Below are 27,677 nucleotides of genomic sequence, written 5' to 3'. Positions count from 1 at the left end.
GACCAGTTCATCCATAGGGCATTGCCTTGAGACTGCCTGTGTGGGTATCTGGATGCGAAGTTTTGGCATTTTGCGTTCTCCTTTGTTGCAAATAAGTCTATTTGAGGTGTTCCCCAAAGTTTGAAGTAAGTGTTTAGAATTTGGGGGTGAATTTCCCATTCGTGGACCTGTTGGTGATCTCGAGAGAGATAGTCTGCAAGTTGATTCTGGATCCCTGGAATAAACTGTGCTATTAGGCGAACGTGGTTGTGAATTGCCCATCGCCATATCTTTTGTAATAGAAGGCTCAGCTGCGTGGAGTGTCCCCCCCCCCTGTTTGTTTAGATAATACATTGTTGTCATGTTGTCTGTTTTGACAAGAATGTACTTGTGAGTTATGATTGGTTGGAATACTTTTAGTGCTTGAAAAACTGCTAGCAGTTCCAGGTGATTTATGTGCAGTTTTGTTTGATGTACGTCCCATTGTCCTTGTATGCTGTGTTGATCGAGGTGTGCTCCCCACCCCGTCATGGAAGCATCTGTCGTTATTACGTATTGTGGCACTGGGTCTTGGAAAGGCCGCCCTTTGTTTAAATTTATACTGTTCCACCATAGAAGCGAGAGGTATGTTTGGTGGTCTATCAACACCAGATCTAGAAGGTGACCCTGTGCTTGTGACCATTGTGATGCTAGGCACTGTTGTAAGGGCCTCATGTGCAGTCTTGCGTTCGGGACAATGGCTATGCATGAGGACATCATGCCTAGGAGTTGTAATATCATTTTTGCTTGTATTCTCTGTGTTGGGTACATGCGTTGTATGATCTTGTTGAAATTTTGAATTCTCTGTGGACTTGGAGTGGCTAATCCTTTTGTTGTGTCTATTATGGCTCCTAGGTATTGTTGTACTTTGCACGGCAGTATGTGTGATTTTGCATAGTTGATGGTGAAACCGAGTTTGTAGAGGTTTTGTATGACCTGATTTGTGTGGTGTGAGCACCTTGTCAGTGAGTTGGTCTTGATTAGCCAGTCGTCTAGATACGGGAATACGTGTATTTGCTGCCTTCTGATGTGTGCAGCCACTACTGCTAGACATTTTGTAAAGACTCTTGGTGCGGTTGTTAAACCAAACGGCAATACTTTGAATTGGTAATGTATTCCTTTGAATACAAACCGGAGGTATTTCCTGTGCGACTGATGTATTGGTATGTGGAAATACGCGTCTTTGAGATCTAAGGTTGTCATGTAGTCCTGTTGCTTTAGCAATGGTAACACCTCTTGTAGCGTGACCATGTGAAAGTGTTCTGATTTGATGTAGGTGTTTAGTGTTCTGAGGTCTAGGATTGGTCTCAGTGTTTTGTCCTTTTTTGGTATTAGGAAGTACAGTGAATAAACTCCTGTGTTTATTTGTGTTTCTGGTACTAGTTCTATTGCGTTCTTTTGCAATAATGCTTGAACTTCTGTTTCCAGAAGGTCTGAATGTTGTTTTGATAAATTCTGTGCTTTTGGTGGTATGTTTGGAGGGATTTGTAGAAATTCTATGCAATAACCATGTTGGATAATTGCTAAGACCCAAGTGTCTGCAGTTATTTCCTCCCATGCTTGGTAATACTGACCTATTCTTCCCCCCACTGGTGTTGTGTGGAGGGGATGAGTGACATGTGAGTCACTGCTTGGTTGTAGGGGTTTTGGGGCTTTGAAATTTTCCCCTATTCCTAGGGAATTGTCCTCTGTATTGGCCCCGAAAGCCTCCCCTCTGGTACTGTCCCTGGTAGCTGGACGGTGTAGTCTGTGAGGTGCTGGCTTGTGTGGCCTGACCCCGAAACCCCCCTCTAAAGGTTGTCTTGCGGAAGGTGCTGTAAGTGCCTCTGCTCTGCGGGGAGTAGAGTGCGCCTATGGCTTTAGCAGTGTCAGTGTCCTTTTTCAGTTTCTCAATTGCCGTGTCCACCTCTGGTCCGAACAGTTGTTTCTCATTGAATGGCATATTGAGCACTGCCTGCTGTATCTCTGGTTTAAAACCAGACGTTTGTAGCCATGCGTGCCTTCTTATAGTCACAGATGTGTTAATTGTTCTCGCAGCTGTGTCCGCTGCGTCCATAGAGGAGCGTATCTGATTATTAGATATGTTCTGTCCTTCCTCAACCACCTGCTTCGCCCTCTTTTGTAGTTCCTTGGGTAGATGCTCAATGAGGTGTTGCATCTCGTCCCAATGGGCTCTGTCATAGCGCGCAAGTAGTGCTTGAGAGTTAGCGATGCGCCACTGGTTTGCAGCCTGTACTGCGACTCTCTTTCTGGCTGCATCGAACTTGCGGCTCTCTTTATCTGGGGGTGGTGCATCCCCAGATGTGTGGGAGTTGGCTCTCTTGCGAGCTGCTCCTACTACGACGGAATCTGGTGACAGCTGTGTGGTGATGAAAACAGGGTCTGTGGGAGGTGCTTTATATTTCTTTTCCACCCTTGGTGTTATTGCCCTACTCTTGACCGGCTCCTTGAAGATTTCCTTTGCGTGCCGAAGCATTCCTGGGAGCATAGGCAGGCTTTGGTAGGAGCTGTGGGTGGAGGAGAGGGTGTTGAATAAGAAGTCATCCTCGACTGGCGCCGAGTGGAGGTTTACGTTGTGGAACTCTGCCGCTCTAGCCACCACTTGTGAATATGCTGTGCTGTCTTCTGGTGGTGAGGGCTTTGTGAGATACGCCTCTGGACTGTTGTCCGACACTGGGGCGTCGTATAAGTCCCAAGCGTCTTGGTCCTGGTCACCTTGGCTCACGGTGGTGTGAGCCGGGGAATGTGATGGAGTTTGTGCTGGTGAAACGTTAGTTACAGGTGGAGGAGAGGGTGGCGGAGTTACCTTTTTCACCATTTTTGTTTGTGGTGCTTGGTCTGTTTGAAACTCCAGTCTCCTTTTTCTCCTAATAGGGGGAAGGGTGCTTATTTTCCCTGTTCCTTCCTGTATGAAAATACGTTTCTGCGTATGGTCCACTTCGGTGGATTGCAACTCTTACTCAAATCTATGCTTTCGCATCTGAGAGGACAGTGATTGCTCCTCTGAATAGGAACCGGTAACTGGGTCGGTTGCGGGTCGATATGGCACCGAAACCCTGTCTGTACTCTTTTTCGGCTCCGAGGTGACTTTTTTCTTTTTTGGAGTCGAAACCTCTGGGCGTCGATCTTCCTCGGTGCCACTGTCTCGGCGTCGAGCCGTTTCGGCACCGCTATCTCGGCGTCGATCTTTTTCAGCAGCACTTTCTCGGTCCCGAGAAGGCTGCGTGCCGGTGTCTCGACCGGAGTCGGACGATCTCGGCACTGTTTCGGCCTTTTTCGGTGCCGATGGTCGGTCACCGAATTTATGGGTCGAGCTATGGCCTGGTGGCAGTGGCGTCCCCTGGGCCTTGTCACTTTTCTTGTGTGTTGTCTTCGACGTCTTACTCACAGTTCTTTGATCGTCGAATTCCTCGGAGTCCGATTCGTGGATCGAGAAGGTTTCCTCTTCCTCTTGTTCCTCGAACTCTCGGTGTGCTGTCGGCGTGGACGCCATCTGAAGTCTTCTGGCTCGACGGTCACGGAATGTCTTTCGGGACCGGAACGCACGACAGGCCTCACAAGTCTCTTCACTGTGCTCAGGCGACAGGCACAGGTTACAGACCAAATGTTGGTCTGAATACGGGTATTTGTTGTGGCATTTGGGACAGAAACAAAACGGGGTCCGTTCCATCTGCGTTGTTTTACACTCGGTCGGGCCGACCAGGCCCCGACGGGGGATCGAAAGCTACCCCGAAGGGCACCGGAGCTCTTCAAACTTCGATGCGGTGTCGATTCTATCTAAGCCGATCCCGAACGCAACAATACCGACGTAATCTTCCGATAGTTAGCTAACTTTCCGTTCCGAAACTCGGAGCGACAGGAACACGTCCGAACCCGATGGCGGAAAGAAAACAATCGAAGATGGAGTCGACGCCCATGCGCAATGGAGACAAAAGGAGGAGTCACTCGGTCCCGTGACTCGAAAGACTTCTTCGAAGAAAAACAACTTGTAACACTCCGACCCAACACCAGATGGCGGGCTATGCACAACATGTGTATCTACAGCGACAGATGCCATCGAACATAAGGTTTAGGCAACAGGAGGAACGAACCAAACCTGGACCGCCTAAAGAAAATAAAGTCAACAAACAGCCAGAAAATGTGAGTTCCAGACAACAAAGGCAACAGTTAAGCAATGGATGTAACACAACCCTAGGTCCGTTTTCTGAATGTCCAAGAAGAGTAAATTAAACAAATAATTCAATTGGACCTGAACTTCCTTTGGAAAAAACTGAACAACCAATGGATGGGCCAGCCATGCATAATGATCAGAGGTGCTCACTATTTACTTACATTTTGTCTTTATAAATCCTTCATTGACATCATCACTAAAATTAACTTGTGGAGTTAAGTTTGTTAGCAGTGAGTGAGGTAGTGACCGAGCTGGTCACTGAATGGTAGAGCCAGTCACTGTGAATAAGTGTCTGTCAGAGCCAGCATATGTACGAGTAAAGGCAATCAGTGAGGAGTGGAAGCTTGCCTGGGTGAGCCAGTGGTCAACTCGAAAATAACCATCAGCTAGTGACGATCAGTGAGTGAATTTCTCTGGGAAAGAAAGCCTGCTCACGTGATGAGTGGAAGTGACAATGAGTAAGTGTCTGACAGGTTTAAATAAGTTTACTATTCAATTAATGAAGACATTCATCTCAGATGAGCTGTTCTATTACTGAAGGGAGTTTGTATCCAGGAGGACAGCTTCGTTAGCTGATGTTACTGAATGGAAGGAGGAAAACAATACTCTACTTCCCCTCTTTCTACTGCCCTTAAAGTAACATGAAAAATAAAAATAAAACTACAAACAAAAATGCTTAATCATGTTCAAAAACGCCTTGAAAGATGCAAGGCAAATCGTCAGAGAAGCTAAACCACAAATGTTTTACAATTCATAAGCATACTGTATGCTAATTTTATAGGAGGATTCAGTCAGCTGTAATCACATTAGAATCTATATGAATACAATTGAATGCTGTACAGTCTCCCAACTGCATTTGCCAGTCATACTACGACTTCATTATCACTATGCACATTGAAAAGTAGTCATTCTACGGTATTAGTATTTATTTAGCACTTTCCATACAATAAGAGAGACCTGAAGCTAATAGATACATTTTGTGTGAGCTTAAATTACGTGACATTCCCACGTTTCTAAATAGAACATGTATTGGTTGCTTATTACACCAATTTTTCATTCTTCTTCGTTATCTCCCCCTTCACTTCGTCTCTTTTGCCATATTTATCACACCTCCCTTTAATAGTATTACTAACAGATGAGAACTTGAAATTATTAGCCGACAAAGATGAGCTTTGGTCTTTTATCTTTTTGGGGGATTGAGCTATTATTACCACTTCCTTCTTGTTACGATCAGCGTATATGTATAAGAAAGCCTAATACCTGTGTAACGTAACTTATCTAGACTGAGGGCTTGAAGTTGCACTTATTAAAACATAATAATACTTTTATAAAAGTAAAAAGATATGTTTAAAAAAAGGTACATAACATTTTCTTATGATACAAATGTCGACTTAATAATGTTTTAAAATGCCACAATGCATGTGAGGATTTACGAATTATGAAGTAAAAACATGTAGCCATTATAGAAGTGTTATTGTTTTGAGAAATCCATGCAGTTTGAGTGTTTTACTGACTGAATTATTATTGGATTTAAACAATGAACTAGTTATATTTTAGATGTCGAGCTGTAAATTTAGTGAAAGCTAAGCGGTCATTAAATAAAGATTAAACATATTGCTAAAAACATAGCTGATCCAATGCCCAGTCATGGACTTTGCATAAGCCAAACCTGTTGTAGTTTGGACTCTTGCTCTGGGAGACTGCTGGTTAAAGGATAACAGTACTTTTGCTTGTAGGCGACTAGGCCTTTCCTACAACAAGTCGCAACTGTTGTCCCAACATTACCAGCTCACTAGCAGCACCTCACCGGAAACACAATAGTAAAAGGTGATTTGTGGCAGCCTTTACGCATGGATTCGAGAATAAGACATCTCAGGGAGTGTTGTGGTTAAACGGAGATTACCCCTTTCTCACAGATATATCATGTCTCATACAAACACAGGCAATGACAAAGATGCAGAAAAGTTTCAATAGTTTTTATTCAAAATAACTGCAATTTGCGATAAGTTGCATGGGCTGCAATGATTAGGATAAGGAATAATGCAAGGAACAGGATTGTGAAGACGAGTCTCATTATTACAAAGACCCCCACCATCTTGCAATGCATAGAAAAGACATACGAGATGTAATATGCCCTAATACCCTAATGTAAAAGGCATAACCTCCTACCTAAAGGAGAGCTGGGTTTGTTAAACCTAATCTGCCAATGCCATGTTCATGAGAGGAGCCCCCAACCCTACTTACCTTGGAATGAGGTCTCTATCTCAGACTCCGCAGGGACACGAAGACTGGGTCAGCGTCAAGATGACTGCAGCATCGATATCAGCGATGCCCTCTGGTCAGAATCCCTCTGATTATCTGTCTAAAGTGTGATGTATTTATACAGATCTACAAGGACCCCTGACGTAGGTGTGTTCCCAAACAATAGATAACAGACATGCTTGGGACGGCAATTAATATAAACAATCCCTCAAAAGTATAGAGGGGGAAAATCCATAACTGCGAACACCTACTGTTTGTCTTTGTTGCTTGATCTTGATGCCTTAGCGTGGTGACATTGATAATGTAACTCATAACAGGTGGCCTAACTATAAACAAGGCAGCCATCTTAGAAGAAGTAAATAATTAAATGGGCAAAGACAGAGCAAGCTAAGTATGTTAAAAGTCGCTAGGTGATAGGGACACGAGTATACAAGCCAAAGGCTAAGCTAACTCCTGTTATCCCATTAAAAACAAACTAGGATTCACTACAATCCCCAATTCGCCATTTTATGATAATGAGGATCTGGATGTGCTCTGCGCTATAGAATATTTACCAGGGCTTTAAAACAATTCCATGTGAAAACAGCAATCGTTACAAGGCTGATAATTGTCGCAATCACACTTCTCCTACCATATGTGTGAACTAAGCTGAAAAGAGAATAGGTACTGGGTAACAGAAATATGCTGTGTTATGAAAACTGGTTAGGATGCTCCGATGAAAGCAAATATAATTAAGCCCTGAACCACGTACAGTATATTAATTTAAATAAGCAGTAAACATTGATACCAGAATTTCATGGGTCTTTCTCTGCCCATTATATATATATATATATATATATATATATATATATATATATAAAAATCACAATTTATATGCATTATTCTATCATCAATACTCTCTCTTGAGGGCTTGAACATTAGAGGGTGGATTACATAATATATGAAGATAAATAGTAACTGATTTTCCCAGTAGCTTATTTGATTGTAAAATACCCCACCTTACATTTCCTGTGCTTTTACCTTGGGGGACAGCATAGAGAAAACTGGTTGAAAGAGAACAAACATAGAAAATCCTAGTTTTAACATGAGCTTTAGTCTAACAAAAACAATCACAATATTGGCGGCACATACTGCTGATTTGTACCCAGTGATAAGACTACTACAGGTTAGTTTAATCTTTAAAACATTGTAGCCCACCTGTCCGATGATTGGGTGTTTTTAGACTGCAGTCGCCTTTTTTCTCTTTTACTGGTTTCTGGGGTGAACTCCGTCTGTCGTCCAGGATTGGCAAATTGCAGTGATTTCAATGCTTTTGCAGCTCGGCCCTAAATAAACGGAAATGTACTTTTAAAATCTCCAATTTTTTTCATTTGTATGAACTCTTCACACGTTTCAAGCTACAGTTTCCTCATACCACGCATAGCACATAGGAACACAGTGAGGGAATTAAAGGGGCACACTTTCCTTTATGTGAACGCAGAGGTACGAGTGCTCCACAAAGTGTTTAACTGACGTTTCACAGTGAGTAATAAGGCAGTTCCTAAAGTAGGAAACAAGTGACACAAGTCATCTTGTAAGAAATAAGATGACAGGTTTGTTGAAATTTGCCCTTTAAATCATTGTAGGATTCATGGGTTGACGGGGTCTGTTGATGACCACCTGCAATACATCATTAGGAGAGTGAAGGGAAAAAAAAAAAACGAAACAGGATTACAACATACTGCAACCTTCAAGCCAAGTTTCTCTGAGAAATGGTCATCGACCAGAAACTAGGCATTAAGCCGCCTGACCGGCCTCCAAATTACTGTAGGGTGATCAACATGCAGTTGGAACTGGGCAGTGATTTGAGATATTCCAAAGGAAAATCTCAACTGTGATGGTGAGGAGGACATCAGCTGCCGGGAGCAGCACCAACTCAATGTGAGAGAGACTTTTGTGAAGTGTGTGTGAATTTCATTACAGGACCAGAGGCTATCACTATGCATAAATCCTTTGTTGCTGCCTCAACATGCAGCCCTTTAAAGAATAAACATACATCATAAAGTGAAATAACCTTGTTAAAGCACATATGACCATCGCAAGAACCATCTTCCTCTTTTATTAGCTGCTCCCATACAGATAAGTACTTGTCTCCTACTCTTGAAGGTTTTTTTGTGTTTGTGTTACACTGGTGTTCAGGCGCTATTTCCAATTTACGGATTGAGCTATTGCCTTTGGTGGACCGTTAATGATGTGATATTTACTGTGTTTTTTAATCATTTGTTTTTTTTCTGGTAGGCAATGGCTGCTGGAAGGTGAGGGCAGTCAGTCAGGGCTAGCAGTCCTAGCGCGACTCCCTGCGCCTCGGTTTTCTCCCAAGCATGTTGCCTGTCTTCAGAAGCCCTGGGCGGGAGAAGGCAGGGGAAGATCCAGTCTTTGAGGCAAGTCGCTTCTCTCTTTCTGCAGTCTCTGTCTCCCTGGCGGGCTTCCGGACATCGGAGAGACCCAGCCATGAACGCGGAACATGCATTGGGGCCTGGTGATCTCCGAACCTGGACAGGATCCCTGAAGGCGGGAAGATCCAGCCGGGGACAGAGAGCGCTCTCAAACAACCGCCACACGCAATGTATGTCACAGCTCGCTGGAGAGCAGAGTGCGGACGGAGCTTATAGTTACAGTGACGTTGTGTTCTCATGCTGCACACAGGATCCGGCATTGAATTTTGTCTCCACTGTGAAAGACCGAGCTTTTTTTTTTATTTTATTTTTTTACCCACCCACCTTTTCACTAAAATTAAAGAAGGACTAAGCTCTGTCTTTGTTCTTTTCTTTTTGAAGGTTGTTTCTATGCCTGGCTGCCATAGTTACGCCGCTTCAAATGAAAAGAACGCCAGTTTGGAGGTAAAAGTCTTACCGTGCATCATTTATCAACAGAGCTCTTTCACTGTAGCCCAGATTAATACTTGAATCAGGATATTAATAAAATCCTGAAATTGTTATTTATCCTTTGAATCATTAGGGCATTTAAAAACAGTATACTATTTAACTAAGACATTTTAAGCTAGTATTTTTTCTCCTCAGAATGGCTGAGAAGAGTAAGACTCAGATGGAGTTTGCAGAAGATATGTTAAAAAAGAAATAAAACTCCATTAATGAAGCGGTTGAAGCTGCAATAACTAAGAAAAGAGAAGTAGCCCTTCAGAGGATGATTATTTCTCAATTTCAAATGAGTAATCAGCCAGTATCCCCAAAAAGGGTGTAGGGCAGTGGTCTCCAAACTTTTTAATGCACCCCCCCCCAGGTTGAAAAATAAAAATCATTGGGGCCACCCTTCAGAATTTTTCACAATTATTTTATAAAGAAGGCAATGTTTAAATATGTCTCGACCTATTTAAACATTGCAGTTAAGTACTGTTACCTTTTTAAAAATGCAATAACTGCTTTTGCTTTAAACAAAGGCCTGTTACCTGTATATTGCTTATTTTGGCCAGAGTCTGGCGCCACCTTGAGGCTCACCTAGGGGGCCCCACCCACCCAGTTTGAAGACCTCTGATGTAGGGCCATACGCAAAACAAGTCATCCTGCGCGACCCTATGATTCTGGGTCGAAGGTATCAAGGCACAATACCCAGTCCTCAGTGCATGGTAGCCTAAGCACTACAAGAGAACCAGGTAGTCATAGTGCTACAAAAGATGTTGGTGTCCAGTGCATCACAAGAGACCAAGGTGTCTTCTACGACACAATAGATAACCAGGATACATTGGGGCTGGACATATTTGATGCCATTAATTATAAAGACCTCGACAAGTTTATTTTGAGATAGAGGAGGAGCCAGACACTCTGGATAGCCTAGGTGACGACCTGCCTGGTACCTCTTATAATACACAAGTTAAAGACCCCTTGGGTAATAAGATGTTTTCACCAGATTCAATTAAGCATCCTCACAGTTCAGAATGGTGTCCACTGACACGTCAAAATGTATTAAACAGTGGATCAGGAGACCATTTGAGAGGCACCAAAGAAACTTGACGAGGGGCAGAATGCCCAAGACCTAGTACTGACGATAAAGCTTGCCAGACACTAAACTTGGATCGGGAACTAATAACTGTTTTATTTAAATCTGGTAAGAATCCACAGAAAGGACCAGAACACTGCTTGAAGCTATGTCAAGACCGCCTTTTAAATATAATGAGGCCTTTGACTAGGATATTGGAGATAAGTGAATTGGAAATGGACCTGGAGCTCCTCAGACGCTAGAGCCAAAGGGCAATCTGTATGCTAGAGAATGCCAATGCAGCCCTCATAACGGACAGAAATAAAGCAATCCTTAAGTGGATGAGTCCTCAACTAGTTGATTTAGTTAATAAGGAGGCAAAAGGGGGAGTAGGAGGCCTCCTGTTCGATCAAGATTTTTAAAAAATCATTAAAGCAAATAAGTTTCCACATTTACCACTCTAAGCAAAGCTCAGTACAAATCTGAGACATGTTTGGATCACATGTTTTTAGGAGGGCCGACAGGAAGGTACTGGCTGCTGGCCAAACTGTACATAGGTCCTATTTCTATACCCAAAACCAGCAGTAGTCACAAGACTTCAGGAACTACGGTAGAGGTTCCCAGACCTCAACAGGTTTTTACCACAAAGGGGAGAGATCAAGGTTTAGAGGAGGCAGATTGAGATCACACAAACCAACTCCTGCAGTTAGGTGCAACAACTGGCATTGGTTCTTCCCCAGTAAGGGTTATATACACACATACATACACACACACTGCCCTCCCATGATTGTTTAAGGGAATAGAATAACAAGTTTTTATTTTTATTTTGTCCTTGGGACAAGTAGGCCCAACCCCTTTGCTGCCAGTTTACAGAGTAGGCAACTGTCTGCAGTTAAAGTGATATGTGTCCATATGTTAACCCTATTCAAACTTTGATGTATGGTTAATTTATGAAAAGCTTTCATTATTAGAGTGAGCTCTTTAAATAATCGTTTTACGGTCACACTGCACTACTGACAGTGTTTCAAGTTAAAAAAAAAAAAAAAAGTGTACACATGTTTGAAAAGTTTAACAATATGAAGGTAAGTATAATGCTCCAAGAATGCTCTCTGACTGGATGCAAATGTTTGCAGAAGCTTGTAAGCAAGAGTGATGATTCTTGTTTTCAAAATAAAATGCAAGTAGGGAAAAAAAGTTTCACTACTATGAAATCTTAGGAGCTATTTCATTTAAGCGTCATTTGGTGAAATATATTGATGCATGCAAGTATTTCCAAAAAGTGTTCCTAATGCAAAAAGCAGTGTAACCATTTTCTTTTTTGTGTTGTCATTTTTATTTATTGAGAAAACGCAAAAATATACAAGTACATTGAACATTTTCCCTCATTGTTTCATAAGAAGAACATTTGTATCTCAACAGCTAAGTCGGACAGGTTAGGAGAGCAAGGGGGGGGTGAGGAAAAGGAAGACTAAAGAAAAGAAGGGGGCTAGGTTTCTAGCACACAGAGGAGTAAGGTTACAAATTGCCCATACCTTCACGTGAGGTATGAAGGCACATGCTATACATGTCAATGCATCTGGTCTAGAGGATACAGATATTTGGTTTTCATGCAACTCCTTTTCCTATTGCATTTCAAGAATTCAGAGATTTATATAGCACTCCTTTTTGATTTAACGTTGACATTTTCTGCATCTTGCTGATTGCGGCGGGCGGGATAATGGGTTTGCCTTAATTTCCTTAAGCTCTAGGAGTAGGGACAGTATTTTGTCATATGGATGTCCATTCGCTTCTGTAGGGGTGGGAGGAGTGAATACGTTTACCAATGGACAGTGAAGCATACTTCTGAGGCAATTAGTATGACACAAGTTCTCACCGATTGTGATAGGAGAAGAGGGACTCTGGAGGGCAAGCCCACTTGAGCTGGAGGCATGGTAAGCACGACCCCTTGGGCAAGTAGTATAAACAGTGATGATAAAACTCTGCAGCAGTAGGCATTGCGTTTTAGTGTAGTGCACAGTACGGTCAAAAAATGTCGAGTATGGTTTTGATCTAGGGAAGTGTGTCTTTAATAAGCAGGGAACAAAAAGACAGAGCAGATTTTCATTGAGGTGATATGAATAGTTTGTTATGAACAAGAGGAAGGTGTGGTCATCCCCAAACGTGATTGCATGTAGGTCAGAAAAGAGATGCCTGGGTTGTTGGGAGAGGCAAGCTACTGCAGGTAGTGCTTTGGGGAAGAGAGGGGTATGGAGGGGTTGGGGGGGGGGGGGAAGGGGTCAGGGAAGCTGTGAGAGTTGGCACTTGGCTAGGGTAAGATAAGGCAGGATTTGGGGGAGAGGGATGAGGAGGTGGGGAGAGAAGGGAGTATGATGGAGGTGGTAGGGGGACAGAAGAGTGAGTAAGCGGGGATGCAAGAAGATGAGAAAGTAAGATGGGAAGGGAAGACAAAAAAAGGCGAAGGGCACCCCTGCTTAGGAAGGTGCTAGTGGGGTCAGAGGCAGTGCGCTTTATGTCAGTAATCGTGAGAAATTTACAGGAAAGCTGGAAGGTAAGTAATGAACTCACTGTGGCATGTCCGTAAGAAAGGATGCCCACACTTGCTAAAAAAAAAGTGCAGCTTGATCCTGCATATGGGAAGTTCAAAGGCAGCAGTCCGGAACATTGCTATTATCTATTCTTCTGGGGTGGAGGGCGTAGGGGATCCCCAATGTAGTAGCATGCATATCTTGGCTGTCGCCAGGGCTGATGTAACAGGGTTCGTTGTGGCCGGGACAGGCCAGGAAGATGTTCCATGCTGTGTATAAGTATAAGTGAGGGAGAGAGCGGTGTCTGTAGTATCATCGAAGTTGCAAGAGGGGCGCCTACCATATCCCAGATGGGTTGAACCGATGGACATTCGCTGAGGATATGTTACAGGTCGCATTTGGTTTCCATGCACCGCCAGCATCGTGCATGTTGGAGTAGCCCTATTCTCTGCAGCTTTATTGGGGTCCAATACCAATCATGAATTATTTTAAAAAAGGCAAAACTTCAGTCGGGCTTCTCAGACGCCTTTATCTAGGGCCATCATTGTCGCTGCCGAGCTCTCTACTTCTAGGTCTGTTTGGAGGCATAGTTGCCATTTAAGGCGTAGAGCTTCAAGGAGGGGTTGTGTGTGGGGGTGTTGTGTGAGGACACCGTAAATACCCGCCATCACGCCCTCGAGGTGGCCCCAAGTTTTAAGATAGAAAACAACAGGGAATGATTGTAATACCCAAAGGGTCGCTTCCATACTACAATGCAGGCAGTGTTTGAGTTGTAGGTATCGCCAAGCTTGATTAGGCTGGAGGCCAAAGTCTCCTTGTGGCGCTCAAACGGTTTAAGCTCTCCATTCTCAATGATTTGGTCTAGTGTGTCTATGCCCGCCATGCTCCATTGCGCCCAAAATAGAGATCGTCCTCTGATCCATATGCCTTCATTTCCCCAAATCAGAGCTTGGTCAAGAAAAAGTGGGTTTAAGCCTAAGAGCTCTACGCCATCCTACTCCCATTGCTTTCAGCATTGGGTTGCTGAGCTGTGTAGGGGAGCGGGCATTTCTAGACTAAGTACCATGTGATAGCAGTAGACGTTCCATTATGACCTACTGCAGTGGGTCCAGCCTGTCAGGGAGCATTTACTGAGAAAGGTGGAGAGCAATGGCATAGTGTTCTATCGATGGTAGCCCCATACCACCACAGGAGCAACTTGCCATGAGCGTCGCCGAGGATAGACAGGGGCGAGAGGAACCCCATGCAAAGGCTCTGATCGCTGCATCAATAGATGTTACGGTGGAGAGCGGCACTTGTATAGGACGCGTGTCCAACACGTATGTGAAGAGCGGCAAGGTTACCATCCTCACTGCATGCACCCTGCCCCACATTGAGAGTCCCAAGTGGGACCATTTCTAAAAGTCCAGCTTCATGCGTGCAATGAGCAGCTCAAGGTGTTGAGCCACCATGTTCTCCAGGCCTCTGTTGACAAAGATCCCAAGTTATTTAAGACTGAGTGGTGTCTAACGAAACGGGAATCCGTGTATCGCCGCACTCATCGTTATGAGGGAGAGGGGCAGTGTCTTACTTTTGTCCCAGTTTACTCGGTATCCGGATAGGTCTGCAAAGTCTCCAATAATCTCAGTATCGCCGGGAGGGAATGGTCGAGAGCTGTCAGGGTAAGCAGGATATCATCTGCATACAAATAGATTTTGGAAAGTCCCCTTTTAATTGATATGCCAGCGAGTAGTGCTGATTGACATATGGTAACTGCTAACGGTTCCAGGGCTAGGAGGAGCAGCAATGGCGTGAGAGGGCAGCCCTGTTTCGTTCCCCTGCAAATGGGGAAAGGATCCGAGAGAAATCCTCCACAATTAACCTGTGCTGAGGGGCTATCATACAGTAGGCATATTTTTGCTATGAATTATGCACCTAGTCCAAATTTTTCGCAAGGGCGCCAAGAAATATCCCCAATCTACACGACCAAACTCTTTTTCCGCATCTAGAGATAAGGCTATTGCCTCAGCTGGCATGTCCCTGGCTTCCCATAGTGTATTGGAGAGAGTTCTTAGATGATTTCTAGAGGTGCGTCCTGGGACAAATCCTACCTGTGTTTGTTGTGTTAAGGACGGGATAACTTTGCGCTACTGTGCTGCTAAAACACTGGCCAAAATTTTGATATTGCCGTTCAGCAGTGATATGGGTCGATAATTGCCACAATAGAGGGGTTTTGATAGTACTGCGATCACTGCCTGAATCGAGATTGCACCTATTGTCCCTGACAGGTCTTCCTCCCAGAAGGCCTCATAAAGGGAAATCAACTACTTCCGTACCTGCCCATTTATAAAATTCTGCAGTAAATCCATCCTCTCCCGGTGATTCATGATAAGGGAATTTAGAGATGGCTTGTGCTATATACGAGAATCCTGTACCTTAGCCACCAAGCTGTGTGTCACGAGGAAGTAATCCAGACGGGACTGGGTCCCATACACCTGCAACAGAAATGTGTATTCCTTATTGGTTAGATGCGTTAGCCTCAAAAGATCCACTAACCTATGATCTAGGGACACATCTTCAAGGATGGCTCTGTCCTGGTTAGCACTGCGTCTCAAGCCAACTTCCAGTCTCCTCCTATGACATTACGGGAGACGCCTGTCTCCGTAAGCAGATGGGTAATGTGAAGAAAGAATAGCTTTTTTGGGCCTGCGGGGGCATATATGGAACCAATGCATATCGAAGAGTCCCCTACCTTTAGATTTGTGAAAATCAATCTCCCCTTCAGGTCTGACCATGTTTTGATCAGCGTCACTGGCAGTGTCTAGCGAATCAAAAATCGTCACTCTACATTTCTGTAGGGTCTCCATGCCCTGTGGCCTAGGTGTCGCAGAGCAACTAAATATCGCCTTTCCCACCCAGTCACAACATAACTTACTGGATTCAGCCACATTGAGGTGTGTCTCCTGAAGCAGGGCTACGTCTGCTTTTTTGACTGCAAGAAGGATAGCACCTTCTTTCTTTTCACATAATGGGTTGGACCATTGACATTCCAGGATATAATCCTTAGTGGTCGAGCACCGGGTGGGATTCTGCCACTCATACCCTTAGTGGAGGCATGCATCACACTAGGGTACAAGAGTGATGTTATGAAGATGGCGACAGCGGTGTCAGTTATTAGAGAATCTGATGTAGAAGTGGAGGGATCTGTAAAAGGGGGGGGGGGGATGTCTGGGATGAGAAGAATATGTTTAACGTCTGAGCCGAAAGGACAACCCTACAATAGCGACCAGGGCAATCGGGGGGTGCTGGGTGCTTGCTGAGTGCTATTAATAAGTGATAGGAGGCAGACGGTTAAAGGAGATGATGAAGATGAGGAAGCAGGAGTGCTGATGTGCGTTCAGAAGGAATAAGAAACTGACTAAGGAAGAAAAGATGAAGAATGGAGGAGTGAGGGTGAGGCTAATGAGACAGGGGAGGGGGGAGGAAAGTAAAGAAAGCAGAGGGGAAGAGATATAGGTATCGGCCCATCTGCTACTTAGGGCAGCAGCAAAGGCCTGGGGATCTGGTTCTACGGACTCAAACCTTCAGAGCCGTTGTACTCAGAGGAGCCCCGGGCCGAGACAGGCTGCCTGCGGAGGGTCGCCCCTGAAGAGCGTAAGGAGTCAATCGTGGGAACGGTGAGCGTCGATCATCAATGTGGACCGTCTGCTCCGATGAGTATGGTAGGGAGAATGACAACAGCAAGAGTAATAAGAAGAACGGGGGGCAAGCAGCTGGGGAGGGGCAGGGAAAGGGGCAGACCAGCAATCCTCCCTGTAGAGGGGCGAATGAAAGGGCCAGAAGAACGCTTGTGTTTCCTACCATAAATGTTGGACCCCGTTCTAATCGGTTCCCGTCCAAACCACATCACCCCATCCCACCCCCTCCACCTCAACAAGCTCCCCCCCCCTCCATCCTTGCTGGGAGATGGGGGAGAACGGAGGAGGGGAGGGGAGACGGGGCCCTGATCCCCCTCTCCCCCGAGGTACCCCACACCAACTGTCAGCGATTGAAGCACAGAGGGGTAACAGCCGTGATCAGCAGGAGGCAACACGTGCTCTACCAAAATACAGTATGCGATTCTAATGAGAATAAACATCTATGATAATATTATATAACAACATTATTATAGTTATGGAGAACCCCCATTGACAATGAACATTATTGCAGTGCATCGATAGCAAATACATGTGACCTTGAACTTGAAGCATTAAACATTAAACCGAGGGCTTGAGGCATAACTTATATGAAACCATTATGTGCCTACAATACTGTATCCTATCTCGTGGCTGTGAACTGTTAACTAGTAGCCACGTGCTTGTACCCATAGAAGATTAGCAGCATTTATATCTTGCTCTATCTATTTCACAATTTACAATCTGTAATGTCTCATCATAGAAAGTATACGTAGCTATCATATCGTTCAAATCATGTCCTTCATGTACACTGTTCAGGGGACAAGTGAGAAAGAGTGAAAGAAAAAGGGAGATAGGGTGAAGCGAGGAGGAGAGGAGGGGAAATGAGTAATCAGACTACTGCCTAAACAATTATGAGACATCTGGCTGACTACCCAGAGTGGGTTCGGACCGCGCAACCTGGTGTTACTCAACACAGTCTACTGTTGTCTCAGCACAGTGACCCGAGTAAAACATTACTATTCTATACACTGCTTTACAGTGTATTACTCGACTACATTAGACATGAACATGATATTTGAGTACTCATCTGTCCGTTGGCTGCACTGTCTTTGCCGGGGTGTAGGCTCTACTAGTCTGGCCTGTCTCAGTGATCCATAATCACCACTCAGTTTCCAAAGTCTCTGTTGTTGATGACCGTAATGTTAAGGTTTCAGTGGGGAGCGTCTCTTTCCGATGTTTGGGTATGGCACACCACAGCTTTTAGCACATTAACTCTATTGCTTGGAGTTCGCGCCAATCTCCCTTTCTCTCTTCCCCTTAAGTGGGGTTCAACTTCAGTTTGTTTGCGCAGTTCTGGTGCAGTCAATGGGGATATCCTGCCCTATCGGCCAGGATCCTGCTTCAAGTTTACAGCTAGTGGGGTCGTATCTATTATCTGGGTCGAGGGATCGTCCAAGTAGAGATGGAGCGCCTCCAGCTCGTAGAAATCTTGTGAGTTGCCATCTTTGGTGATCCACATTAGTGCTGGTTCTAACAAGCCATATTTCACCCCAAGTTGGCGAAGTCGGGGACATAGAGAGAAATGCCTTGCAGCGATCGGTGGCCTCCTTGGAGAAGTCTGCAGCGAAGCATAACCCTCAGCTATGAATGGTCCGTGGGAGCGAGCTTTGTGAAAAAGTTGACGGGTGTGCCTGTGGCCGCTTGTGACCCAAATGATGGACTCAAATTCAAGCGGTGGGTCAAAGGCAAGTCATGTAAGCGTGGGTAGAATATTCTGCAGATAGGCTTGAAAGTCTGTCCCTTCTGCCCATTCCGGGACCCCGAAGATTCGGATATTGTCCCCGCGACTTCTGTCTTTCAGGTCTATTAGCTTGCTTTGTAGACACAGCAGTTCTTGGTCCCTAACCGGTGCAGTATTTAGATGGTCTTTTATAGCAGAGACTCGCTGCTCTAATCCCGCAACTTGGGTTCAAAAGCCTGCTATGTCTGTTCTTGTACATTTCGTCTTTTCAGCTAAGGAGGAAATATTTTAGTCTATTCCTTCTAATCTTCTACCCACCGCCGATATTTCCTGGAATATACTCTGCATTGTGGTGTCCTGTTTAGGTATATCAGTAGGTTTAGTCAAGGGCTCTGGTTACATTCCCTTGGCTGCAGCCATTGGTCGCGAGTGCTGTAGTGCTTCAGAGAAAAGGAGTTGTCTTGCTGATTTATTAGCGTTTTTTCCGGTGGATTTACCTTTGGTCATCTCTAGGCATAGGCACTACTGGTCACTGATCCGAGTGCTGCTATGTTTATGTTGAGATCAGGTCCGCAGAAAAGGAAGAGAGGGGATCCTTCATGAGCGTGGAAGCCGCCCATCTTAGGTTGTATGGCAATGGAGGTTGCCCCCGAATCCTGTGCCTCACTCCACACCCATTGCTACTGAACCCTGATACCACACCTGCTAGCTGCAAGGCTACCGGTGTAGGGGTGGGGTTGTCTCAGCAGCTTATCACTCCGCCCTGAGTCTCACTAGACGTTACAGTAATGGCATCAGACGTCCACGTTCAATTCTAAGAAATAGGATCAGAATGCTGGCAATAAAAAACATGAGGATGAAAGGGGGTAGAAGGCTCTGCTTCCGTATCTCTCCCCCTCCGCTCCCCTACCGCAGCGGTGCCCCCCTTCCCCTCGATCGATCGTCCCCTCGCCCAGCAGCCAGGGCGTGCAGGAAGTGAACCTCCTCACTGGGGCAGCCTCGCGTACACACACAGTTCCGCTGTCCGCTCTGCAGGTGTGTACTCAGGGTCGCTTCTGCGTAGTAGGCACCATCAGGGCAGCTCTCGGGTGTCGGTCCAATTTACGCTTATGGAGTCGCCGGGTGTTGGGGTGGACAAGTCCAAAGTGCATCTTCCCCTTGCTCCGCACCGGCCTCAGTCAGCACACTGCCCGGTGCACACATTTTGCAGGAAGACTTCAGTCGCCTAACCTCTCGTCACCGTGGCATAACGCAGCCTGAGGGGAGACTGGGTCCGTCTATTTAGTTCCCAGACGTGCTACAACAGTTGCGAGTTGCCCCCTCTGCCCCATCTCCACCCAGAGCTGGTCCCCGCACAGACCTCCCAAGTCAGGTGGCCATCATCAATTGTGGCCAGACTACACCCCAGTGTAACCATTTTCAACAAGATAATGGGAAGCATGAAAAAACCAAGCACTGCCAAAGCCAACCAATTCCACATTTTTGTGAGTCTTTTGGTTTCATCAATGTGTGTCTTGTTTTGACAAGCTTTCGTAACACTTTATTGTTGTGGGATCTGCCAGACCCTTACCATTGTAACAAACACTGGCAAAAAGAAAATGTTTTTGGCCTGAAAAAGCACACAATGCTAACAGTGGTGAATCAAAGACCCCCCAGCCTCCCTCCAGGGCCCCCCTCCCCTCAGCACAGCACCTGCCCTGGGTGAGTCTTTGGGAAGGGGGGGGGGGAACGAGTCCCTCCAGTTTTGCTACACCACTTATTGCCACAGTAGTTCCTGGCATTGCACAAAACTTTGTGTGCCAACATGCTCCTTGTGGAACAGCAGAAGGTGATCACTCACAGTAAAGCCAGCACACAGATATAGAGAGAAATAGAAGTTTAATGAAAACAAAATATCTGTTAATGCCAGACCTAACTAGGGACCCAGTTCTTAAAGAAAGTCGCAAAAGTGTACCAGTGGTCTACATCTTTAAATTAGTGGCTTTCGTGAATTCACAGGAACTTACAGAAGTACACCAGGAAAGCATACTCCTAGACAATATTTGTGAACTGTATTTTAGCATGAGCTAAAATGCATGGGTAGATTTGCTCATGTGAAAATCCACTGAGCGTTTACAAGTTCAATTTCCCTCCAACCACTTTCTGCCCCAACCCTGGAAGAACTTCTTCTGCCATTGTCAGGAGTAAATTTCGAACCTCTCTCATTATGGGACAAGATTAGGGAAGAGCTGGTGAAAATCCTTTTACATGCAAATTTGGAGGTTTGCAGACTCAGACATTCCAGCCCTGGAACTATTGCTTACTGCTTTCTCCAACACCAGTATGTAGATTTGCGGAAAGGTGGCAAAATAAGGAAATTACTATAGTAGGGATTGAAACTGCAAGTATTCAAGCCCTACTATAGTAGTAGGCCTGGCATAATCAGAGGCTATTATCAGAGCTCTTACATAATGAGATTGCTGCCATAATTTGATGCCGCACTACATGGCACCGAAGGGACAAGTAGATTTGTTTTTTTTACAGGACAAGTAGCTTTAAGAAGTAACCTGTCCCATGGACAAGAAAATATTTTATTAAACTGCACATCCCTGAGGTTTCCCAAATGTTGCTAAAAAGGGCAATAATATAAGTGACAGACTCACAATGGTTTTCTAAGGGAAATATTTCTAGTAAAAAATAAAAAATAAAGGACAACTTTGAGAGAAATAAACAAATATATGGTTTATAATAATTTCTTAATGGAAGGGATCCATATGCTACAGGATGTTTTACAGGAAGGGGATAGGCTAGTGAAACTAGACCTGAAGGACTCTTATTTTAAGATCCCTATTGCAGAGAGTTCACAGAGATGTCTCAGAATCAGATGGAGGGGAACGCTGTTTCAGTTCTGTTACTTTTCCCTTCGCCCTTTACTCTGCTCCATGGTGCTTTACCAAGGTGTTGCCTTTTTAAGAAAAGGAGGAATTTGGCTGATAATATACTTAGATTACAATCTGTTGATGGGTCAGTTGAAGACAGATTTATTGGATCAATTACATTTAACAAGGGAACTCCTGGAAAACCTGGGTTTCATTATCAATATAGAAAAATTAGTTCTAGTACTGAGTCAGTCACTGGCATTTCTGGGATTTCAGGTAGATACACTGCAAGCTCAACAACTTCTTCCTCAGAAAAAGATAACCAAGATAAAGGAGGTGAGACACGTTCTAGGAAGACAGACTGTGAATATCTGGGATTGAGCAAGGATCATTGGTCTGCTTTCATCCTCAATTCAGGCTATTTCACCAGGGCCCCTACATTACAAGGCCCTCCAGAGGGTGAAGACAGTTGGTCTACACAAAGGACTCTGGTATGCAGATCTAACAGATTTGTCCCCAGAGGCTCGTTTGGATTTGGAATGGTGGCTAAACAACCTAGAGTGCTGGAAAGGGAAAGCAATTTTTGGAAATGTGCCAGAGTTTACCATGGAGACAGATGCCAGTTCTTCAGGTCGGGGGGCCCGCCTGAACGAACTGGAAACAGGTGGTTGTTGCTGAAATTCAGAGAGTTCTTTGCACAAACTGTTTGGAGTTCATGGCAGGCTTGAGCGGTCTAAGGATCTTCAAAGCTCTGTTGACCAACAGCGTGGTGCTAATCCGCATGGACAATATGTCAGCAGTGTCCTATATCAATCGAATGGGGGGCTCAAGATCAAAGCAGTGGAATTAGTGAAAGAAATCTGGTATTTTTGTTAGGAACACAGGATTATATTGTCACCAGCCCTTTGTCCAGTGAAGTTGAATCGAAGGGCAGATTCGAACTTTCGCTAACTCAGGGACTACAGCGATTGGCAGCTGAATCCAGTAATGTTAAGGGAGATTCAGACACTTTGGGATCCAATAGATCTAGATCTTATCGCGAGCAGGCTCACACATCAGGTACCCAGGTTCTTCAGCTGGAGACCAGATCCGGTAGCTATGCAGTATATGTGTTTGTCCAGGATTGGAACTCAGAGGGGTGTTATGCCTTCCTACAGTTCGCAATGATACAGAGGGTAATATGGAAAGTTCATAAAGAAAGATGCAAAATAATGATAGTAATCCCCTTCTGGAATTCACAATTTTGGTTGTCAGGGTTGTTACAGCTAGCAGTGCAGTAAGCGCGCCTCACCCAATACATCAGGGCTTGCTTATTGGCCCAGGGGGAAAAGAACATCCTTTAGTCCAGATTATCCCACAGGACAATCAATAGTCATAGACCGGGTATTTCAGCTGGACACGCCTTATTAGGCGACTCCACGACTGGAAATGAACCTCTAATTTGCAGAATTGTGAAAGGTCTCCAAATCAAAAGATTCCTCCCCCACCCCCAAAGACATCTTTGGGATGTTAATGTAGTTTTCAAGCTCTTTGGCTCATTGACAAATAATTATCCATCCTTAAGACAGATAGCACAAAAATTGGTGACTCATCTGCTTAATTTCATTCAGAAGGATTCCTGATGGGAAATTCTGGAAATCTGTAACAGGGTTTACTCTTCCGATGGTATACACTTCAACATTTGGAAAAGAACATGTCTAGTCATGCTTTTTTATCCTTCGTTCAAGGACTGTCAAAAAGTATGTGTGATAAGTTGCACAAAGAAATATGAAGAAAAAATAAACGATAGAGTTTAGACATCATGGTAAAGAACAACTTTTGGTATCCTATGTGAAACTTCCATCCAGTAAAGGATGAAAAAGTATGTCAGCGCCTTGGGCCTAAGACAGAGGGCCAGAAACAGAAGGCAAGATATGGGACTACCAGGCAGACCAGGCACAGAGCCTAGGGAAGATCTATCCTCCATCATCCAGGTTACTAGTGTTTGAGAACTACCCCGAGTGGTCTGTCCAAAAGGGGGTTTGTTCACCTGCGCCAGATCCCAGTGGGTCAAGCTCAGTACCAGAGGAGTCTGGGGACCCCCAGGACTGGCCAGATTGGTGGCACATCACCCCCTTCCAATACCAAGGATAGGCAGTGCCCAGCTAGGGCTCTCACCAGACTCCTCCACACTCTCCCATCATTTTAGATAAGTCTTCCGCTCCACCACCCAGTTAGGGTCTCTTTCGGGGTGCCAAAGAAGTGGGTCTGGGTGTTATGGATCACCTTCAAGGTCACAGGGGGACCATCAGCATATACTGTGGCCCCTGGCTCTCAACGTTTGCTTGAGCTTGAAGGATTTCCACTTCTGCAGCACCAGCCTTCAGTAGTCCAGAAAGTTCATAACACGTGGGATTAAAACATGAGGTCACCGACCTTCTGTGACTCTAGAAGGACCACGTGCCTTTTGCAGAAATTAAGGACTTGAGCAATTGTGTGCCCTTAGGATCCCCTGGTAAAGCCCCCCCCCCCAGAGGCAGCAGTGGCTCCAGCGATCTGTGAGCGCGCTCCACATGAACCAGGGGGAGAGGAGGCCATTTTAAATCCAGGATGTAAGCCACATTTACAGGAATGTCTCGGGATCCACACCCTTCGTAAAACCTCACAAAGTGGAGGTTATTCCACCAAGCTCGGTTTTTGGCACTGCCTGCCTGGCACTTGTTGTTTTGTGGAAACATCAGCCTCCAGGACGGAAACACGGACTTCATCACTTGATTCGTGACATTTCGGAGTTCTTGCCAGAGAGGGGCAACATCCATCCTCACCTCCCTGATTCTTGCTTCAGCAACCTCAATTGAAGCCTGGATTGCTTTCAGGATAGCACCATGGTCCGTTGAGTCCGGTGCAGAGAATCGCTGTGTTCTACCTGAGGCTGCGCCACTCACAGGCACCAGGTGGGTAGTGAATCTGTTCATCCTCGATTGGGCATGGGAGGCAGGGCCCTCATCCTTGATAATCAACCACTGATAACCAACCCTCAAGGCCTCTCAGCCACCACCTCACACAATGGCTACCAAAGATGAAACATCTGGTGGGACCTGCCCACTTGCCAATACCCAGCAAGTGGGAAGCACCGCACCACAAGCAGCGGGCTACCCACAGTTAGGCACTCCAAGTCAATATGTTGCCAATTCAGGCAGGTCAACAGCAACAATCCCAGACAACCTTCATGGTGACACACCTAGCACTCAGCCCGACCCACCTGCCCGAGAGGAAAACCTCAAAGAAGAGGAAGGGGCAGCGTGAGCAATGGCAGGTCACTCCAGGCCATCCCAGCACCAGTCAGTCCCTTGAGCCAACAGCGAGTCCAACAATGTTCTGCCTACCTCCAGGCTCCTCAATTTCCAGCAGGGGCCCCTAACACTCATGTCACTGCCAGCCCTCTTTCAAACCCTCTGGACTGCCAACACAGCCGCAGGGGCCCCCGTAGCCCCAGGCCTCACACCAAGTGCCTTGAGCCCCAGGCAAGGCCCTCAGCCTTTGCAGAAAAGGAGTGAGAATGCAACAGTGTTACCCACAATTTAGGTTGGCACTATGTCGCCCCAGCAATCCGGTCCAATAGAGAGGCTCTGGCTGCACTAATGCTACATACCCCACCCAGCCAGGCCTTGTTGCAACCCGCTCCAGCTTGGGGAAGACAGAGAAGCTCCAGGCCCACAGGACCCCAGACAGGGCTGACTGTGTCGGACAGCAGGCCAGCAGTCAAGGCTTGCAGCAGCCTGCACTGTAGGCAATGTCCAGTTCTCTGCAACCCGTGATAATCATAGCAGGCCCCTCCCAACATGGTGGTAGCTGAGCCTTAGCTGGGCATCGTATGCCAGAGGAATCAGCAGATACACAAATCCACACAGTAAGGAGCAAGACATCTCTCATGACCAATATCTCCAGTAGGAAATAACCAGTACGGATAATCAACACCATCCATGCTGTCCTTCACTGAGCCTCTGTCGGTTAGCTCAGATCCAGAATTAACGACTGCAGGCATATCTGCAGAACCAACAACGGCTCAAAGAATTAGAACTCTGATTCGGTAGCACTTAGTCCTTTAATGGGACATTTTGCAGGACAGGCTGATCTAAAGAGAACTGGTGCATGGCTTGATGTTGATTCTGCCTATTCATATACACTGAATCAAAGATGGAGGCAGCTCGCTCATGTGGCAATTTCTAGTGCACTGACGTAAAACAGTGCTCCCAATATTTTAACACCTTAGTACCCCAACGGTGGAAAATTCTTGACACAATAAAAACCTCAGTCTTCTCAAGCCAGACAGGTGTGTGAGTACACTCCAGTGCAGTTGGATCTTTCAGACAACTTGGTACTCCTCCTAACATTAAGCCAGTACATACCTTTGTGCATTGCTGCTGGACGAATCCTGTGACATTTGGCTGGGCTAGCACTTATTTAGTATTTAGCCACATAGACATCTTGACAAGTACATGAGATTCATGAGTGGCTCGAAAGGGGAACCCTACTATGCCAGAGAATCCAGGATATCTGGCTATTTAGTATTGCTTCCTTGTAACATGATACAAATTACTACTAAGGCAGACAAAATATAAAACATTTGACCAGTACACTCATTTTTCAGAGCATGTGGTGAAAGTACTCTTTAAGCATGTAAGTAAGGAGTAAACTATAAAAGTCCACAAATTGCAGCAACTATGCTGCTCAAATGAGGGAAAACGCTCAACACTTCGACAGTTTTGTTTAGAGTTGGCTAGCTGTGGACCGCACAGGGGCTGCGAGAAGCACAAAGAAGCTAATGATTCAGAATTATGAGCCTACAAAACAATGGCATACTGGTGCAAAAAACATTACAATACCTATAGAATGGGGCACTCAGCAAGGCAAAACAATGTTTTAAACATCAATTTTTGAAAGTTTAAAATGTGCTCGGATCCTCTAATCTGCGAGGACCAACCTCTCAGGAATTTAGAGAAAAAGGGATCACTGTTGCGCAATCGGAATTTAATATGCCATTTCTCATTAAGTTTGCTGGCTAGCCTCTTCTACCCACAGACAATATGCTTTTGGGAATCTAACAAATACAAACTCCACATAAATATACAGAGAAGTCTGACAAAAAAAGCAAGCATTGCTGGCGCTGTACTTATGCATTGTTCTTTCCCATCAGTGAAATAATAGTGTACAAAAGTTAAGTCTTCACTAGAGTGTATTACTTGTAGAGGCAAAGATTTTCCAAAATACGTACGTCTGACGAAAGTCTCCTTTGGCGGATTCCTACGGCGTCAACATCCCCTTGTCCATTAGTGATCAGTGAGCACCTTTGACAAAGTTTCCAACCTGGTACAAACTGTATTCCAAACTTTTCACTTAAGAAATTTGCATCGTCTAAATCGATTACTTGAAATATTTTCTTTACAAATCTTTTGTGTAAATTAAATGGATCACAGCACCCCTTCTGCAAGTCCTGGAATTTGTCAATATAAACTTGTTCGTGATGGGAACAGACTGTATTTTCTTCGTTAAGGGCCATTAATCCAGTTCTAAGTTGAAGTAACAACATGTTATTTGATGAGAGCACTCTCAAAGTCTTTAATCCGGTTTGGCGCGTATAGTATGTTTTGTGACATTCATTGATAGCTTGAAGCTGTTCTCCAACTGAACACGGATCCATTTTAGATGAGCAGTAAGTTTTTGTTTGTCTACATTCAGAGATCTTTGTTGCTTCTAATGGTTCCTACGTGGCTCACCCTGAAGAAAGCATTAAAGTGAAATCAGATTTGTGTTGCAAAGTTTTGCTTAGCTACATGAAAGAAGAAAAAAAAAAAAAAAAAAAAAAAAAAAAAAAACACAAATTAAAGTGTGCCCGCTTTTCAACAACTGAAATTAGGGGGCTGTTATTACTCTAATGGTGTGTAAGGGGAACACCAACATTTTGTCGATAAAGGAGCATACCAATTGACAGAATGGTGTTTACGTCGCAAATGCAGTCTTCTGAAAAAATTGATAAAAAACAAACTTTAAACTCTAGCCATTTACACTGGGTTGGGTGCTAAGTTTACAAAGAGGGTTCATAGTAGACCATCCACCTTGAAACACAACCATGACGTGCAAAACTCACCAGGCAAATTAGAAGTATCAAACTCTAAGAGAGTGATACGGAAAACCCAGTTAAGTAGAATGGTTAATGTAAAGAATAAAAGCTAGACAGTAAGCAAGAAAAATAGAACACAAGATGCCCCTTAATTTTCATTCTTTTCTCTACGACCGCTACTAAAAAATTACCTGAGAAAGCAAATGTTGACTCTAGATTGGAGACGAACATTGAATCAACGCAAAATGTTGAATATGGAAAATCCTATACAAATGCAAGTTTACCCCAAGAGAGATATATATATATATATATATATAAAAAAAATGACTAATTTAGTTCTTCACCTCCTTGATAAATTCTTCATTGCCACTCCA

General features: G+C 44.8%; 1 protein-coding gene across 1 annotated transcript in view; it reads right to left on the bottom strand.

The window, feature by feature from the left end:
• The window catches only part of ARL14EP (ARF like GTPase 14 effector protein), a 76,452-nt gene that overhangs the window by 42,845 nt on the left and 5,930 nt on the right, over nt 1-27,677 (bottom strand). Inside the window, exons 2-3 of the mRNA XM_069221979.1 lie at nt 26,458-26,960; nt 7,649-7,776 (exon numbers count right to left, since the gene is read on the bottom strand). Of these exons, the coding sequence (XP_069078080.1) occupies nt 7,649-7,776; nt 26,458-26,883 (554 nt within the window). The 5' untranslated portion in view covers nt 26,884-26,960. The remainder of the gene's footprint in view (nt 1-7,648; nt 7,777-26,457; nt 26,961-27,677) is intronic.

Source organism: Pleurodeles waltl, chromosome 3_1 (assembly GCF_031143425.1).
Source record: "Pleurodeles waltl isolate 20211129_DDA chromosome 3_1, aPleWal1.hap1.20221129, whole genome shotgun sequence".
Lineage (NCBI taxonomy): Eukaryota > Metazoa > Chordata > Amphibia > Caudata > Salamandridae > Pleurodeles > Pleurodeles waltl.
Note: the sequence above shows the minus strand (reverse complement) of the source record. Positions and strands in the feature narration are given on the sequence as shown.